The sequence below is a fragment of the Ananas comosus genome, linkage group 7 (genome assembly GCF_001540865.1).
Source record: "Ananas comosus cultivar F153 linkage group 7, ASM154086v1, whole genome shotgun sequence".
Lineage (NCBI taxonomy): Eukaryota > Viridiplantae > Streptophyta > Magnoliopsida > Poales > Bromeliaceae > Ananas > Ananas comosus.
Genome location: NC_033627.1, coordinates 3,093,754 through 3,111,442, shown reverse-complemented (window position 1 = coordinate 3,111,442; position 17,689 = coordinate 3,093,754). Strand labels below are relative to the sequence as shown.

At 37.4% G+C, this 17,689-nt stretch overlaps 3 protein-coding genes across 7 annotated transcripts; 1 reads left to right on the top strand and 2 right to left on the bottom strand.

Moving 5' to 3' along the window:
• LOC109712436 (auxin-induced protein 22D-like) lies at positions 399 to 1,840 on the top strand. The gene is made up of 3 exons (XM_020235996.1): positions 399 to 774; positions 978 to 1,280; positions 1,370 to 1,840. The coding sequence occupies exons 1-3, from the start codon at positions 542 to 544 to the stop codon at positions 1,443 to 1,445; spliced, it is 612 nt and encodes a 203-aa protein (XP_020091585.1). The 5' UTR covers positions 399 to 541; the 3' UTR covers positions 1,446 to 1,840.
• On the bottom strand, positions 3,987 to 7,219 carry LOC109713448 (protein OSB1, mitochondrial-like). 2 transcript variants are annotated; one of them, XM_020237536.1, is made up of 5 exons: positions 6,786 to 7,216; positions 6,534 to 6,675; positions 6,346 to 6,430; positions 5,498 to 5,604; positions 3,987 to 4,552 (listed from the first exon to the last, which is right to left on the bottom strand). In XM_020237536.1, the coding sequence occupies exons 1-5, from the start codon at positions 7,133 to 7,135 to the stop codon at positions 4,364 to 4,366; spliced, it is 873 nt and encodes a 290-aa protein (XP_020093125.1). In that variant the 5' UTR covers positions 7,136 to 7,216; the 3' UTR covers positions 3,987 to 4,363. The 2 variants fall into 2 exon arrangements, with proteins under 2 accessions (XP_020093125.1, XP_020093126.1); XM_020237537.1 differs by lacking the exon at positions 3,987 to 4,552 and adding an exon at positions 5,088 to 5,402 and having other exon boundaries at positions 6,786 to 7,219.
• On the bottom strand, positions 8,373 to 17,234 carry LOC109713140 (alpha-mannosidase I MNS4). 4 transcript variants are annotated; one of them, XM_020237112.1, is made up of 17 exons: positions 17,062 to 17,234; positions 15,821 to 15,940; positions 15,624 to 15,716; positions 14,995 to 15,081; positions 14,102 to 14,192; positions 13,230 to 13,285; positions 13,017 to 13,089; positions 12,618 to 12,727; positions 12,440 to 12,490; positions 12,014 to 12,102; positions 11,772 to 11,853; positions 11,580 to 11,693; positions 11,389 to 11,468; positions 10,630 to 10,765; positions 10,139 to 10,209; positions 9,809 to 10,046; positions 8,373 to 9,082 (listed from the first exon to the last, which is right to left on the bottom strand). In XM_020237112.1, the coding sequence occupies exons 1-17, from the start codon at positions 17,179 to 17,181 to the stop codon at positions 8,816 to 8,818; spliced, it is 1,878 nt and encodes a 625-aa protein (XP_020092701.1). In that variant the 5' UTR covers positions 17,182 to 17,234; the 3' UTR covers positions 8,373 to 8,815. The 4 variants fall into 4 exon arrangements, with proteins under 4 accessions (XP_020092701.1, XP_020092700.1, XP_020092702.1 ...); XM_020237111.1 differs by having other exon boundaries at positions 14,995 to 15,094; positions 15,634 to 15,716; XM_020237113.1 differs by having other exon boundaries at positions 14,995 to 15,094; positions 17,062 to 17,196.

Below are 17,689 nucleotides of genomic sequence, written 5' to 3'. Positions count from 1 at the left end.
CGTAGCACAACCAAACCCGACCGTCTCACGACATGTCATGTGCAGATCCCAAAATATTACTTGTCCCAAAACCGCGTTTGGCTCCCAGGAGCCATATGCTAGTGCCGGCTCAATAATGGGCCGGACTGGGCCCACCCCACATGGGCTGCCCCCTCCGATCTGACGGCTCCGATTCGCCGACCCCGCCCTCCGACGAATCTCCGCCGTCAGATCCGGTCCGGCCCGTACCGTGGACCGGCCCGGCCTGCCGCGGAATAGACCGGCACGAATATCGTGGGCCGTGGGCCCCACTCCCGACCGGCCCAGTTGGCGCTGCGACGCACTCCAATCAATACAATAATGTTACAAAGATACCCTTTCTTTCCTACACTACAAGGCTTATATATCAAAGGGAATGGCCACTACCACCACAACCCTATAACACTCACAAATAAAAGCTCTACCTTTGAGTTTGTGTTTTGTTCTCAATCAATAGCTTTGCAAGCAACTTTGGCTTCAAAACTTGGTTGGAAAGAAGAAGGACATCAAAGAGGAGAAGAAGATGGAAGGCGGTAGGGCGGGTTTTGTCGACGACATCGATAACCTAAAGGCGACCGAGCTGAGGCTCGGATTGCCGGGCACTGACGATGACGACGACAACGACAAGATGGAGAAAACGAAGTTGACGGTCGTCGCGAAGAGTAATAAGCGCTCCCTCCCGGAGGCCGATGAGGCCGAGTGTCAAGCTGAGGACAGGTCGGAGATCGACACGAAAAGCACTGCACCAGCATCTAAGTAAGTGGCTATCAATTTGGTCTAGTTTTTAGTTTTTAGTCACAATTATTTCTGGCGAGAAGTTTGCTGAAATAAACTTTTGAGGCCGAGAAAGAAGTCTCTTAAAAGTAGTACTAACTCAAACATTACTTCTAGAACAAAGTTGTGACATATAAGTAAAACTAGGGTTTTGGACTAACAAAGTTGTTGTTAACATGTGGCAGGGCACAAGTAGTTGGATGGCCACCCATAAGATCTTACAGGAAGAACAGCTTCCAAGCCATGAAGAGCAATAGTAAAGAGGCAGAGGGGAATGGGATGTATGTGAAAGTTAGCATGGATGGGGCTCCTTACTTGAGAAAGATTGATCTCAAGGTGTACAAGGGTTACAAAGAGCTTAGAGAGGCTTTAGAGGTCATGTTCAAGTGCTTCTCTCATGGGATGGATGGGTGCAACAACAATGAGTTTGCTATTGCCTATGAGGACAAAGATGGGGACTTGATGTTGGCTGGTGATGTACCATGGGAGTAAGTATACACATACATTACTCTCTCTCTCTCTCTCTCTCTCTCTCTCTCTATAGAGACTAAGAATGTCACTTTGTTTGGTTACACAGGATGTTCATCAACTCTTGTAAGAGGCTGAGGATAATGAAAGGGCATGAAGCAAGAGGCTTGGGATCAAGCCCATGAAAAGGAGCAGCTTCTCCTATGTACAAAAAGAGAGAAAAGGAGAGAGGATACAAAAAAATTTTAAAAAAAGGGATGGGTTCCATGTGATCATGAGAATTGGGTTCCTTTGTTTGCTTGGATAAATTAATTCTCGAAGTTCATAGAGTCACTGTGAGAAGAGACAATACTGTTCTCTTAAAAGAACCATCTCTGATTTCTCCAAAAAAAAAAGAGAGGAGGAGCAAGAGAAATTAAGGGGAAGTTGATGCAACAAGCTAGATGATAAATATATTTCCTTGGTGTTTATGCTATGTATTTAGTCCAAGCTATGTGAAAATTGCACAGAAAGAGAGAAGGAGAACATGTTTCCCATGCATGTAACTGTACAAATGATCTATGATCCCTTGTTTGTTTCATGTGGGTAGAGGGATTTTTTTTTTTTTTTTTTTTTTTTTTTTTTTTTTTTTTTTTTTTTTTTTTTTTTCTGCTTTGAACTTCCCTTCTTATATTATGTAATAGTGGAGAAAAAGAGAATGTACAATTTTAGACCCTTCTTTGTACTTTATCATGTCGGTTCGAATGCCTAAATAACTAATTAAAGAACAGGAAAAAAAAAAAAAGAGATTACATGGGGGTAACAATATCTCAGTTATATATGAGTTCTCTTTTTATAATTGTAATGTTCTTGGATTATACTAACTCAGAAATTGTCTCCTTGTTGGATCATTTGGAACAACGCATGAGAACCAACAAATTAATTATGAAAACTCCAAGCAAATTAATAACTAGTAATTTTTCTATCTATTTTTAACTGATAATTAACAAACCTAATGGTAGGAAACAGAAGGAATAACAATCAGATAAAAATAAACTGCAATGTTCGATCCAATAATAAATGTGAAGGACAAATAAGACAACGGGCTTTTTTTTAGCAATTGGACCCCTAAAAAAAATTATTTTTGAAAATAACCCAGCAAATTTATATTTGCAAAAATAGCGCTGCTCCTGCCACGCAAGCGCCACATCAGCGCCACGTGAGCGGGGCTGGGGTTGGTAGTTAAGTTAAACACAGTGAATCATTCACCGTGTCTAAATATGGTGAACCATTCACCGTGTCTAAACATGGTGAACCATTCACCTAAACACGGTGAATAGTTCACCGTGTTTAGAGATAATATGTATTTTTTACAATATAAATATTGAAAAGAGAAATAGAAAGTAGGGATGTCAATGGGTATGGATATCCGAAATATTATTCGAACCCAAATCCGAATAAATTATATATACATAATTTATTTTTATTTATTTATACAATATATAAAATATTTAATAATTTTTATTCCTTAGATCTTTATCCAACGGTATAAATTTTTAAAACATGCTCGGTTCAGGTTCGGGTTTCGAGTTTTTGGTCGGATATAAATATGGGTATGAATTTTTAAAATCCGTCGGATTTGAGTTTTAATTTGATTTTCGGATTTGGGTTCAGATTTTTGAAAAAGGAAAAAAAAAAGGAATACAAATATGAAACAAAAAAAAAAAAAAAGAACACAAAAACACGGTGAATGGTTCACCGTATTCAACTTAACACACTAGCCCGCGCCTGCCCGCGTGGCGCTGACGTGGCGCCTGCGTGGCAGGTTCAGGACCATTTTTGTAAATTAAATTTTGATAGGGCTATTTTCAAAATAAAAATTTGCCATGGGGCTAAATGCAAAAAAAGCCCTAAGACAACTGAGATGCAATTTTAGGTGCAAATAGTTCCAAATTCGATTTGACCATATTCGCTGCATGAGGTGAGGAATATAAGATATTCGACACTGTACATGTGGTGCACATGAGAGGGGGAGAGAATCCAAGGCAATTTGATTTAATTAATGCACCACTTTAGCATGAATATTTGTTGATGGGCGTTTGTAATAGAAACTGATATTAGCAGAGCATTAGTGTCTACTATTGCCAGAGCAAAAAAGTTCAAATTAAATCACACAACCTATCTGTTTCATCATAAACATTGGAAACAACGGTAGGTGTAACACTTACAGCATGAATCAGATTCCAAAACAATAATAAGAATAATAATAAAAGACAGATCGAGTTTGAGATGATTTGATCACAAGGAGATTTGCAGATACGTTTTGATTCTGTTGGTATGTCTGAAAACTCAGTATTTCTCACAGATATTCCATGTGCAGGTGACAGTTTACACTGTATTGCGGCAATGTCACAGGGATAGGGATTAATTTTGACCCATCTTGATTTGGAAGATCAGGAAGCACATGAGAAGACATGCAGAATCAAACTCAAGATGAGATGTTTATTGATCCTCTGGTAATGGAATAAGCACAAGATTTTATTCCCAAGTGATACAGCTAAGAGAGATTTTGAGCTCCTAAACCTCATTAAGTATGATGAAGCTCATGAAAAACAGTAACTTACCAATGTTGCTGTGAAGCGGCATCTTGCTAAGTTCAGCTGCTTCAAGTAGATAACCGGTGCAAGGATCATTGCTTTTGTTTTGTGAAGGCTAAAACAGCAAGGAAAATATGTAATAAAGCATCAAAACAGTTTACAACACTGATCTCATGATTTAAATATCAAATTGAGTTAAGCAGCTATAGCTTATCCCAGTCATCATAATGCAGATCCTTCTCAAACTAAGTTACAATAGTAGAACTTTCCAGTCCATTTCCCAAGTACAAAGATTATTTGTACATGACAACAATTATAATTGCTTAACATTACACCATCTACCTGAACGACAAAAAACTTTCAGACCATTCATAAATAGAGGAAGAATCCCCAGGTGGGCCAAATCCAAAACCTCATTGAAGTATATGTGAACTTACCTCTCGAGATATTAACTAGCTGCAAGTTCTTGATCAGAGGAGGCAAAATTGGCTCTTGCAGAGCAAATCAATAGTTTGCATCCGATGACATTAAAATGGTGTCAACTCGTCGGTGTACATGAAAGAGACAGCAGGTTTTGATTCATTATCCTGCAGAGAACTCATCCTCGAGTCCAAAATAGCCAACTGAGACTTTACCCAGGGCGGGTTGTACTTGCCCTCAATCCACAAAGCTTCGCCGGTGTCCTTATGCTTAAAATCAGGGTATTTCGGGTTCCTCTGCACAAAGGTATTAGACTAAATGTTCAGTTACCAAGTAAACATTGAAGTATATATATTCTAAGAGAGAACAAACAACAACTAAATTGAGCGTATTCCAATGTTGTTTTTGATAGATAAAATATGGGTGATATAAGTTCTACTGATCATTAGGGAACAAAGTTCATGGACAATGAAAGAGTTCTTTTGAAATGAGTAATGAAGCATGGATTAATATTAGTAGGACCTTATCAGAGAAGTATATGACCATTCTCCCTAGCTTTATACCTTGAGCAAAACCTACTTAGCAACTTAGCATAGGATTCAAGGTCAGCTAACTTGGAGCACTTGAACTTTACTTCGTATATTACAAAACTTGTATTGCTTCATGTAAGGCCAACAAAAAGAGAAAAAATTACCAACTGAAGAATCAGCAACCAATCATTGAATCTGAAAAATTAATTTCCTTGCAAGAAAGCAACTAGATGTGCTTATGATTTACTTGTCTGCATAATAATTGTGTAACTGACAAGGTGCATATGGCTAATGCAACTAATTATACATACCTTGTTTTTTTTACAGGCAAATTCAGTTGCCAAAGTACATACATGTAATAATCACATGATACAAATATAATAATGACAGAACATAAAACAAGATATATAAGTACTATGTACATTGACATTCTATGCCGAAAGAATTATGACTGAAACTGCACCATAGAGTAAGGGCATGTTTCGCATATAGGGTATAGCTATTAGATGTACATCTATATATAAGTGCTACCGTTGAGGCTCAAAATCTCATTTCAGTTTCTTGCTATATCAAAAGCTCCAGAATTTTCTGTTTGCAATCTCTCTTCTACAGGCGGCTGCAGTTGAAAACAAAGGTAGAAGAGAAGCCACACATGGGCTAAGAGTTCAACCACATATGTTAACTCCGTAGTATGAAAGACGGATGTATTACCTTATTTCTCCTGTTATCCCACCAGTCCACTGGATTGGCAAAGAAAGCTTGCCAAAGCTCCTCGGTTGAGTTAGAAGAATTACCATCAAATTTTCCAACTTTCTCACCTTCAATAGCACCAGAAGGCAAACTATTAGTGACTTACCATAGAATCAAAAGAATGTCCAGTAAATTTTCTTGATGAAAACTAACAAAGAGGTCGCAAAGAAATATTAGTACTTCGCATGCCGCAAGTCTATGCGATTTAGTGTCCCTTGTTAGAAGCACAACTAAGATTGATTATGTCAATTTGGTCCTATTCGTTGGCTTTATCTCAAATACAAGGTGACAATAAGAACAGGGAAAACATGGATTCTGAGCAATCTAAGTATACTTATCTCAAAAACAAGGTACCTAAGCACCTGCATTAAACCTTGAATCTACAATGTAAAGATCAACCAGCAGCTTAGAAATATAGATTCTGTTTGAGTTTGTTCAACCATGGCGCAACTAAAGCCAAGCCAACTATGGTATTCAAGCCAGATCAACTGATTTCCATCTCAGATATGCTAACTCATGCATTACAGAATCAACCATATTATATCGACAAACTAGAAACAGAGAAAGATCGGTTAATTATGAACAGCAAGGAGAGGCAGCAACAGAAACAAGATCAGAATGTGGCCCAACAACAGTTCCTGGTAATATATCTGATACGAACAATTAGATTAGATTGTCAGTGCAGAGAAGAGGCATCAATAGGGCTTTTTTTGATTCTACAGTACTAGAAAATGTAATCATACAGATCATACAAAGGGGACACACAATATAATATAGCTTATAATAGAAGGAGTTCCGCTCCCACGTACCAGAAGACACCGTGTTTCCCTCTGATTCATAGAGCGACACCGGCGGGAAGCTCCTCTCAACAAAATTCAGCTGCTGAACTACTACCTGCGATGTAACAGTGATACCTATATTAAACCATAAAAACAGCTACGAACACAACGAGAGCAGGAACACGTATACGACATGAAAGAAAGAAGAAAGATGACACCTTGTAATAAACCTGCCGCTTCTCGTCGTCCTCCTCGGCGACGACATCGGAGACGAGCCGCCCGGAAACGAACACCTGATGGCCCTTCTCCACATGCTGGAACGCCGCGTGCGCCAACTCGTCCCAAAACGTTAGATTCACCCTGCGACGATGATACAGTCCCCACAATTCCCACATCACATTACACACACGGAACAGCGGAATCAAGAGAGGGAATGGGGAATCAAATGGGGTTCGGGGGAGGGCTCACACCAGGTGGTTTCCGCGGCGGATTTGCGGACGCCGAGGCGGGTCCAGGCGACGGATTTGCCGCTGCTGAGGTGCTTGATTTGGACGGGGGAGCCGACGATCCCGATCAGACGCACGGAGTTGGCGAGCTCCTTGCTCCAGGGGATCTCCTGCGGCCGCGGAGGGGCGACGCGGTCCTCGCCGTAGCCGCCGTGGTTGGCGGAGCATCGGATGCGGAAGGGAGGAGGAGGGCGGCGGAGGGAGAGGAATGAGGAGGGGGAAGCGTTAGGGTTAGGGTTAGGGTTTTGGGAGGGGTTTGGAGAGGGGAGGGAGAGGAGGGGTTTGAAATGGGAGAGCGGGGTGAGAAGCGCCATGTTCGCGACCGGAACAGTTCGGAGAGGAAGAGGAGGAATAAATAATAGGGTTCCGACCAACTTGCTCGGACTCGAGCTAGGAGCCTAGGAGTTTGTTGCGGGAGTTTGGGTTCGGGTTGGATCCTGCAAGACCCGAATTAAATTTGAATCCGATAATTAGCGGATCCGCTCTGGTTCCGCACCATGCACCAGAATTTAATTCTTAAAGATGAGCGAGTAAAAAATGAAATTATTTTTTTTTAATTGTGACTGTTTAATCCCGCTGCTCGTGCACTTCAATGAAATCAGAATAATTATTACTGACCGTCCCTAGGGCAAGTTGCAAAGGGTTTGATGGTTGATACCCAAGACCCAAGTTTGAATCCTAGTTGATTCACATTTCCAGCTAAATTTATTTTTAAATGATATAAACGAAGCGGGTAGCATGCTACTTATTTCTAAAAAATAAAAAAAAATTATATATATATTTCCAAGCAGTATAGAATTACTTTTTTCCAAGCAACTGTGCTTGTATTTACAATGACGTTCGATTTAGATATAAGGTCAGCACCCGCTAGTTGTACAACTGGTGACAAATCAAACAAAATACTTGAATTTATCTACAATAATAGTTGCAATGCAGGTTAAAATGCAAATACTCCAACAGCCCCACCCCTTATACCCAAACACAAAAGAAAAGAGATGAAGACAACGAATCCCACCCCTGGGGGGTTGTTCCCACTCCTTATAATAGGGGTGGAAACAGCGATTCCCAACCCTATTTAATTTTTAAAATTTTAAATTTTAAATTTTAAATTTTAAATTTTATAATTTGATATTTTATATTTTTAAATTTAGATATAATCTTAAATTTAAAATTTAAAATTTAGAACTTTAAATTTTCAAATTTAAAATTTAAAAATTTTAATTTTAATATATAATTTTTAATTTTAAAAATTATATATTAAAATTTAAATTTTTAAATCTCAATTTTAAAAATTTAAATTCAAATATAATATAAGAAGCAATATCATTAATTTTTATTTATAAAAACCTACTATTCTTCTTATTTTATCTTATCTATCCAAATATTATTTTTCTTATTTTCAAAAACAACTCAATTTTCATCCAAACTCAAAATTAATAGTTCTTAGTTATGCCTGAACTTATACATGAACCTGAAATAGGCAGTTTTTGCGTATACCCGAACTGCAAAGAAGACACCATGCGCCTGTCATTGAATTGCAGAAACTTCGAGTTAAAGAAAAATAAATAAATAAATAAAAACTGATAGCGCGTTCCAAATAACATCCAAAGTGTTTCACTCTCACGCAAAAGAGCTTTTGTTCTCTGTAACAGCCTAATCTCTGCTAGTTTAAATCAATGGAGGAGCATCAACAATGTATAATTTACAGTTATGACAATAAACAACTTTGCGATCCAAGCAAATAAGCACCACCAAAGATCCTCAACGGGAACCAGCACTCTGACCCAAAATATTGCGACAAATTGCTCGCCATATTATACCAATTATGGGGCGCTAAGCGTCGGGATTAAACCCCCCATCATGTATATTAACCGGGAGAGATGATGAATAATAAATTAATAATCGGTATCATCAATGTTCCCATCCTCAGTAGTCTCTCCGATTTCCAGGAAAATCCGAGGTTACATCCAAGAAGATTCTTTGTTCAGCTGGTGTCACGAATCTGTTGAATTTTGTTCACTAACATTGTCTACTTTGTTTTCTGTGCGATTGGTGATTGTTATAGGACTCTCGCTAGGTTCTTTAGTGTCAATCAGCTTATTCTCGCCTGAATCTACAGATTGTCTCGTGGCGGCACTGGGGATTACAATAACAGAATGCCCCTGAGCTTGAATCTTAGATTCATGTTCATAAGCACTATCCTCTTCGTCAGAATACGCTATGCCAAATTTCTGACCATGGGTCAATCCTAGACACTGCCCCTGTGGAAAGAACAAGGAGGGTAAAAAGAAAGAGTATCATATCAGCATGGTAAATTTGGATGACAAGATTATGAAAGATGAGAGGAGGATTCATTGGATAGTAAATTACTACTTACCAAGACGTCCTAAATGGATGCCCTGAAGGACTTAGTAAGACGTCTTAAAATGGATGCCCTGAAGGACTCTCCATCTAGCTACAATCCATTTTTTGTATTCAAGGGACTTGAGGATTTTTCACCAGAGGTGATCAAAATTTGGAGTTAACACCAGAGATGATTGACATTTGGAGTGATTCAATTAAACTACTGACTAATGAGTTCTTCATGGAGTGAGGTAAATTATGTAAATAGATATAGGTTTATATGAGATAACTATTGAGCCAATATTTTCTCCATTTCTCAAGGAAGAATGCTAGGAAAGTGAGTTAGCCACAATTTTGGAAAGGTTTCATGTTGTACCAACTTGAATAGGTTCAAAATAACTGGTACTATCGCTATGGTTGTCCCTGTAAGTTTCCATATCTTTTTTTTTTTTTTGAACATCTCCACATAATAAAATATAACAAGAAGATTTGTAGAATCTCCATTCTATTTTCCATTAGCCTACTGAGATGCATGAAAATTCACTAATTTAGAAAGCCCAATATAAGTTTTGAAACAACAGTTCTCCTAGAATAAAATAAGATATCCATACTCGGCTCTTTATAGTTGATAATAGGGAGCATACCTTGATGAACCCTGAAGTTGCAAAGGAATCCTTCAAGTTAACATGCTGGCCTGAGAGCACCCATTTACTATCAGAGCGGGTATCATTTGCTTCTTGATGGCCCAGTAATGTGCCTTTTGTACCATATATTTGCCCTCCTTCACCTTTACAAAATGCTCCAAAATAAGAGCAGTGCTCGTTCACCAAAGCTATCTCTGGTGTAGCAGGCAACAAGTGACCTTCTGTGCTAAAGATGTACCTACCATTTAAAAGATGAAATGCAACGATTGGAAGGCCTTCTTTTTAAGCTATTACAAGAAGCTTACTTATCTCAGTAAGTTTTTAGCTTACTTGTATGGTCCATTCTCAACAATGTTATCTGGGCCGATGGCCAAATCAAAAAGAAGCCAAAGATATTTGACCTGGAGGAAGACACTGATGTTAGCACACGATGTGTCTTAGGTAAAGGAAAAACTTAACCCTACGAGCATCTAAAGAGTAGAAATACTAATGTAATTATCTTTTCTCCCTATATTTTCCACAGGATTAAAAAAAAAAAGAAAAAAAGCTAATGAATAATTTATTCGCAATAAATTGTTTCTAAAATACATGAATTATCTGAACTATACATACAAAATTCATAGTTTCTTGTGTTTCCACAATTCAGGCACTTAGCATATAATAATTTGACAAACTATTCACGAAACTTTAGGAAACTTTGAACTGTGACCATGGAATAGACTTGTACCATACCAATTACTATTCTAGGATTCAAATATTAACAGTTCCTAACATAGAAAATTCTGGCTTAATGCGGGAGTTGATTATTATCAGATCCTTACAGTTTCTGCAAGGAAGAAACTCTCCATGTGGTCATCCTGCTTGTGAGACTCCACATCTTCTATGTGACAATATCCGCACGGACATCTGGCACCATACTGAAGACTAGCGACCATATCTCTGCCAGCATCGAGATACCTGTGCATGAATATCTGTACATCAAAGTTTGAATAGATTTTGAAGTATGTTGACTACCTGTGACTGTGAAGTTGAAGATATTCATCAACAATTGATGAGTTCAAAATATTTTAACTCGTTAACTAGTTCAACTGCTTAATAGTAATTGCTCATAATATGATTTATGAGATCCCCTCTACAGAGTTCAATCTACAGTTATCTGTTACGTACATTTCAAGATCCAAGAACTTCCTTTCCGTTTCTGTTTTTATAGATTAGGTGCTTTCCTATATTGTTGGTCTCAAAATGCAAAATGATTGTGTTCGAATTTCAAAATTTTCACTTCAAACAATTTTACATGGCAGAAAGTTTGAATTGCGAAATACATAAGAATATGAAACAATATGTAAGTCCGGGAATAAAGGAGATACTAACTTGAGGTGTTACATGTACTAGGGCTTAAACTTACAGGTGTTCATTGTTATTTGGTAAGTAATTAGATACTATCTCAGAACATAAACTGCCATCAACCAAAAAGAAAAACCCAAAAAAAAAAATCTTAATATATACTAATCAGGGAAACTAACATGTAAATAATGAATTGGAAGTAGATAAAATTCAATTAACTCAAATAAGATGCAGACCTTGGATCTCTGGTAGCTTTGAATAGCCAATATGTACTTTCCATCAACTCAGGCCGCAGCGGGTAACTCCTCTGCCCATTCTGTGAAGAGGAAAAAAGAAACGCAAACAAAAGAGTAACTCAATAAAGAAACATTCAGCACATGAAGATAAAATTAAGATTAGCAGGCAAAGAAAATGCCAATTTCCTCACTTGAATGTTTGATGTAGCCAAATTAAACCCCTCTGGAGTGAATCCATATCTTTTCCAGACACTAAAGAAGGCATGATGGGTCCGAATAGCAGGATCAATATCTCCAGCTAAAACCTTCCAAGTAACAACATAAGTAATCTCCCAAAAAAACTGATAAAGAAGTTTTTTTTACAGTTGATGAAAATTCTAAACCTGAAGCCCTGGCCAGAATGCTTGTAGACTATTAAATAATGGCCAGACAGTGGTACCAGAGTTCATATTCACCTCAACATACCTACACATTACATAGGAAATGCAAATTAATCAAAATTTCACAGAGATAATGATCCATGAAATTTTAAGAGTTGTTCAGCCACAAATACTACTGTTCAAAATTTGACGCATCATAAATTAAAGAATTGTCAAACCAAAATATGCGGATGGCGAAATTTTACCAAGGATCATGATGAAGATATTTCATGGCTGCCTTGTAAGCTTCCTGGAAAATATATAAATACTCCTCATCTCCAAAGAGTAAATAGGCCTGTTGGGATATGAAAAGCTGTTAAAAAGTAATTAAATGAAGCTTGCAGACAACAAGGAATTATTGTAAAGTAAATGTAATAAAGACTTAAGATTATGCACGCTACCTCTGCAAATAAAATTTAGCATGCATACAACCTAATGACGTGTATAGTTTACAGAGTTTTATGCATATTAATGCCCTCCATCAACAATGAAAGTCAAAGCAAACCCATTTACCATGATTTCATATTAGGCAAATCAAACCCATCTTTGCCTCAACAGAAGAGAAAGAAAAGATTAAGAAATCAAATTATCTGAATGCAGAAATGTCAGTAGGCTGAAAAGCAGTAACTTGCCTTCAAAAGATATTCATAGAAGGAATCAATGCTTGTGCCAATTCCAGCATCCTGCAAACCAAAAAAACAAAAATTAATCATAGAAGAGATCAGAGTAGTCAACTTCACTCTCTTCATATGAGTTTTTTTAACTGTTTTTATATGCAATCACAAAGAGCGGGGGAGAAAATGAAGGTACCTTCTGCGTCCATTCACCAGTAAAAACATTAATGTGGGCCCCAACAAGGTTAAGTTTTGACCTCCGGGCCCATATTCCACGCACTGCATTCTTTGTAACTTGCTCGAAAACTGCATTTTAATGAAAGAATCCACGCACTATGACAAAGCACAATAGTATTCGCAGGAAGAATAAAGCTATCCATTAAATATGCACGCAGTAAATAGTAAGAAATGCAGAATTACAATAAAAATGAAAAAAAATCAAGGCAACATGAGATGCAGCAAAATAAGAGGGTTGTTATCTTTGAGACACAGGTCAAATTGACAATAAAAGTATTCCGATGCATGAAGCTGAGCAAAATCTGCAAATTTGTAACTGGAGTAAAACAGAAGAGCAGTAGATTTTAGCAATACTTACCGGGATTACCAGTCAACCGACTAAGCACCCCAAATTCTAACGTCAAAGTACCACCACCAGCTGTTGATGTTATCTAAAACCATATTTCATTTATTAGCACTATTTCGTAAAAAGAAAATATATGCACAGAAAAGAACAATTGGCATAAGTTTTTAGCATTAATTTCAGTTTCTCAAAAAGATAGATGAGAGACAGAAAATAATGAGAGCTTGCCTTGCTTTCATCTTCATCCACCCCATGCAACAGATTAACTGACCCAAATGGAATACCTGCGGAATGCTCATGTAGTTACTTTTAAGTGCAGAAAATAGTTGAAATCATCACTAACAACATAACATAATTAGAATAAATGCAAACAAAAATCTATGCTCAGATATGAGAAGCTTGGTGGCATAAAGAAGCACTCTCAGTGACATGTTAATGAATTCCACCATCAAGAAGTGAGAAGAAGTGTGATTTGGCATCAAATTGTGACAGGAAATACAAGTGTGATTTAGCAGGACTTTGAGGATATTACCACTATGTGGTATATATCTCCACTGAAATATCGATGAGTGATGGTGGGTTATTAATTACAATACGCACCAGTTGGAAACTCCGTGGTTTCTATCGCTGGAAGAAAGAGAATAAGTTTACCACCGATTTCATAGCAACATCAATATAATATATTACTAGTAAATCCTATGTTAAAAGAAAATGTAGCATGATTTGCAAAAGATATAAGCAAGTTTTACCAGCAAAGCACCAGAAGTGCTCTAAATATTTTGACACCCACACAAAAACAAAAGACGGATGAGCACAACCCAAACTAACATTAGTCACAAAATGATGCATATGCAAGGAGTCAAAACTTGACACAATTGTAGCTAAATCACCAGAGTAACTAAAGCATAATATCAAATTTATGAGAAAATTGACTATCTTGAGAAAAGTCGCCACTTGATGAAGTTTTTCTTAACATAATTGAGAAGAAATGACATTTTATTCTCATTACCAAACGAATATTCGATTTTTTGCTTCTTCAGCTGAATAAAATGTTTGAGTCTGAGAATCCTACAAAGAGATTTAATGAAGAAGTAACGAACCTGTGGGCGTGTCAAATGCAGGTAACATCCTTTGAGCCAAATCAACAGATAAATGAAGCAGCTGATCATCATAAGATTGGATCTTCATTCCCTGCAAATCATCAAGAATTGTTTCTAAAACCAAGAACTTCCAACCCATGCAGTCGAAGAGAAAATACAGGCTAAACAATGCAAATATATTTTAGAATCATTGCATTAGCAATATTTTCCTAGCGCTGCTTTGAGATGAGGATGCTTAGTGAAACAAATTAATTAAAAATCAGACAATCAGCAATTTCCAAGATAAAATATAGCTGTGCATAAACATCAAACAATAGAGCATAAGACAGACAAAAGCCAGTGAAATACATAATAACAAACAAGAACTGGAAGAAAAACCATATATCTTATTGCAGACAAGTAAAATCAGCAATGGTGATAACAGAGAAAACTGCATAACTGCTACAGTTTCAACCTTATGGCTATAATAAACTTTTACCATGGAAAAAGAAAGGTATAAATAATCAATCTAGCTTGAGCCAAATTTTCTCCTACATACTGTACATGATATCAAAGACTCTCATGCAAATTGTCTTTGGAAAGGAATACAAAAAATGACTGATGAAATAAACTGCAAACATGGCAGAACAAAGCAGAAGACTACATGGTTTTAGCAGGTTGAAGTTTCAATTTACAGTATACACTAGCGCACCATGAAATAACTGCAGGTTTCGTAGAAACAGATACCACCACATTCAGAAACAAAACAATCTACAGATATACAACCATAAACAGCATAACATGTAAGAAGTTATTACAGTACAAAGCAAGAAACTTAAGAAATTCCAACAGTATTATCCTCCATTGAAATGATTAAAAACTAGTCAAACTATATATACATGATTAACACATACAGTGGCATAATCACTGGCGATTAGATGAGCAGATAGCAATCCCCCAAGAACACGAATTGTGGTTTCGAAAACTGAGACAGTTTTGTCCTGCATGTGGCGACTATAAAGATAAGTTGAAAAAAGAACAAAGTAATCACGGAGAAATATCAACACAAACAGATAGCGAAAGAACACTTAGTGAAGGGGCAATGACAGGAAACTGAAGCCGCCGCATAAAAAGATAATGAAAAATGAGAATAACATCCTAAAAAGCTTGCTTAAATAATCAACAATGCATATTGCACTCCCAGCAGCTTCATGCAGTTACCCATCAATGTATCACTCATAAATCAGAACAAGAACTGACTTTTGATTCCATATACTCTAACTAAACTAAAAAATATGTCACAAGTTGATTATGCTAACCTAGTACAAATTATGCACAAACAAAATCATGGATTGCTGTCACATTATCATCAGGTATTTACTCTTTAATAATGATGCCGGAAGTTTCGCTGCAGAAATCATCAGTTAATACAAGCATTCTTCTGTCATATTTCTCCTTATCGTCAATGGATCTTTATTTGTGTTATTATCTAAACATGTTAATCTAGTAATTAAACCAACTTCAAGAATACTGTCAAACTTACAATATCAAACCTGACATTTCTGCCAACCCATTCAACAGCTGCACCGAATCGTTCACGATCCCCCAGAAGAGCCAATGTATCCAAGGAGTCGATCTACATAATCATATAAGCGCAGAGGAAAAACCAATAAAACTGACACAACCATAATATGATTACCACATAAAACGGGATAGTAAGAGACGTTGATAGTTTCATACAAGAGTGAGGGCATAGCCACCGAGTGTGTCTTCTCCTTTGCAGGTTAAAGGCCTTAATTCATCAAGAGGAAAAGCATGTTGCATGTAGCCATCAAAGGCATGATAAAACATATCGCGCACCTGCATAACAGCAGCAATTGTGTTTAGACAAACCGTAGAAATAAGGTCAGAAATTTAAAAGTTGCTCATTGTCAGTATATGCCTAATCAGGCAATTTAATACTAAGAGATTCCTATGACACAAGCATGCATGACTACGCCAATTTCTACCATTTTGATTTCTTTTCATATGCTCTTCTTTGCTATATAGCACAATAGTGATGTTATCTTTCAAGAATCTGAAAGACAACATTCCATTGACAAACACCAACCATTTTGATTTCTTTTCATATGCTCTTCTTTGCTATATAGAACAATAGTGATGTTATCTTTCAAGAATCTGAAAGACAACATTCCATTGAGAAACACCAATTCTTAATATTTTACTTCAGTGTTATTTTCAAAACCATATCACACATTACACCACTAATCATCATAATCGTTCCCAAGACCAAAATAGTAATGGCCAATTTAACCTAACCACGCCTAACAAGAACTCTAATGCATCAAACATCCAAAGAACCAATTTTCTTCGTAGTACCCCACCAGTCGCTTTACAAGTTAAAAATTCCATTCATGATCCATCCTGCACTCTCCGAGTGAGTAAAGAGCAAACCTTTCTTCTTTTTTTCTTTTTCTTTTTTCTTTTTTTTTACAAAGTTTAAAAAGTTCCCTTCACCAATCAACAGTTCATCCAAATCCACTCTCTCTGCCACAACAAGAACACATAAAAGATCGAGCCCGTTCGATCGATTTCTGTCACCAATCAACAGTTCGTCCGATTCCACCATCTCCGACGCAATAAGAACACGTAAAAATCGAGAATAGGAAGAGGACGAGTCGATCGAAAAGCCAAGCCAATTCAATCGATTACCGCCACGAATCGAACATTCCATCCAATTCCACCATCTCCGGCGCAACAAGAACGCGTAAAAGATCAAGAAGAGGAAGGCGGACATTCGATCAAAAGCCCATTCGATCAACCTCTATGAGAAATCAAAGATCTCACCAAATTCCACCATCTCCGACGCAACAAGAACGCGCGAAAGATCGAGAGCCCCCCACTCGATCGATCCCGGAGGGAAAGCGAGCGAGAGAAAGAGACGCAGGGGGCGAGAGAGAGGAGAGAGGGGGAGCGCGTACCTCGTCTCGGAGTTGCTTCGCCTCGGAGGGGGCGACGACCCCCTCCGTGCGAGCTCCGTGGGCGAAAATGGCGGCGAGGGCGACGAAGTACACCGGAGAGATCGCGCGGAACCTCGACATCTCCTCCCCCGTTCGATCCGCGGCTTTGGTTGATCCAACAGTGGACTAGGATTTAATTAGTTCACTTATTATTAAGGCCCAAAAAAAATAAAAAACGCATAGAACCCACTGGATTAGATTAGGAACCGATCAAAACTTTTAGGGCGTGTTTGGTTCAAAGTCGGAGTCGGAATCGGAATCAAAATAAGCTGGAATCCGAATCGAAATAACTCATTACCTAATTCTGTTTGGTTCATTACTTGAATCAGAATCGGAGTAAATCATTCCCATTGCCGGTGTTTGGTTCAGGTGGATATAAAAAATGTAATCAAATTAATATACTAATATTATCTTTATAATATATTAATTTAAATTCAAATTAAAAATTAAACATTAAAAATTTAAATCAAAATTTTGAAATAATGTCAAAATTTTAAATCTATTTTTTTTAAAAAAAATTAAACTTTGAAGTTAAGTGGATAATTCAAAATATGAAACTAAATTTTGATTTATTCAAATTCAAACTTAA

Excerpts from the sequence above, each read along its gene's own strand:
- LOC109712436 (XM_020235996.1), top strand. The coding sequence starts at position 542 with ATGGAAGGCGGTAGGGCGGGTTTTGTCGACGACATCGATAACCTAAAG. Across the intron at positions 775-977 it reads AGCACTGCACCAGCATCTAA|GGCACAAGTAGTTGGATGGC; the intron begins GTAAGTGGCTAT and ends AACATGTGGCAG. Across the intron at positions 1,281-1,369 it reads GCTGGTGATGTACCATGGGA|GATGTTCATCAACTCTTGTA; the intron begins GTAAGTATACAC and ends TTGGTTACACAG.
- LOC109713448 (XM_020237536.1), bottom strand. The coding sequence starts at position 7,135 with ATGGCGCTTCTCACCCCGCTCTCCCATTTCAAACCCCTCCTCTCCCTC. Across the intron at positions 5,605-6,345 it reads GGGAAACACGGTGTCTTCTG|GTGAGAAAGTTGGAAAATTT; the intron begins GTACGTGGGAGC and ends GTGCTATTGAAG. Across the intron at positions 4,553-5,497 it reads GGGATAACAGGAGAAATAAG|AGGAACCCGAAATACCCTGA; the intron begins GTAATACATCCG and ends ACCTTTGTGCAG.
- LOC109713140 (XM_020237111.1), bottom strand. The coding sequence starts at position 17,181 with ATGTCGAGGTTCCGCGCGATCTCTCCGGTGTACTTCGTCGCCCTCGCC. Across the intron at positions 12,728-13,016 it reads TCGGTTGACTGGTAATCCCG|TTTTCGAGCAAGTTACAAAG; the intron begins GTAAGTATTGCT and ends ATTAAAATGCAG. Across the intron at positions 10,210-10,629 it reads GTTTCTTCCTTGCAGAAACT|GTCAAATATCTTTGGCTTCT; the intron begins GTAAGGATCTGA and ends GTCTTCCTCCAG.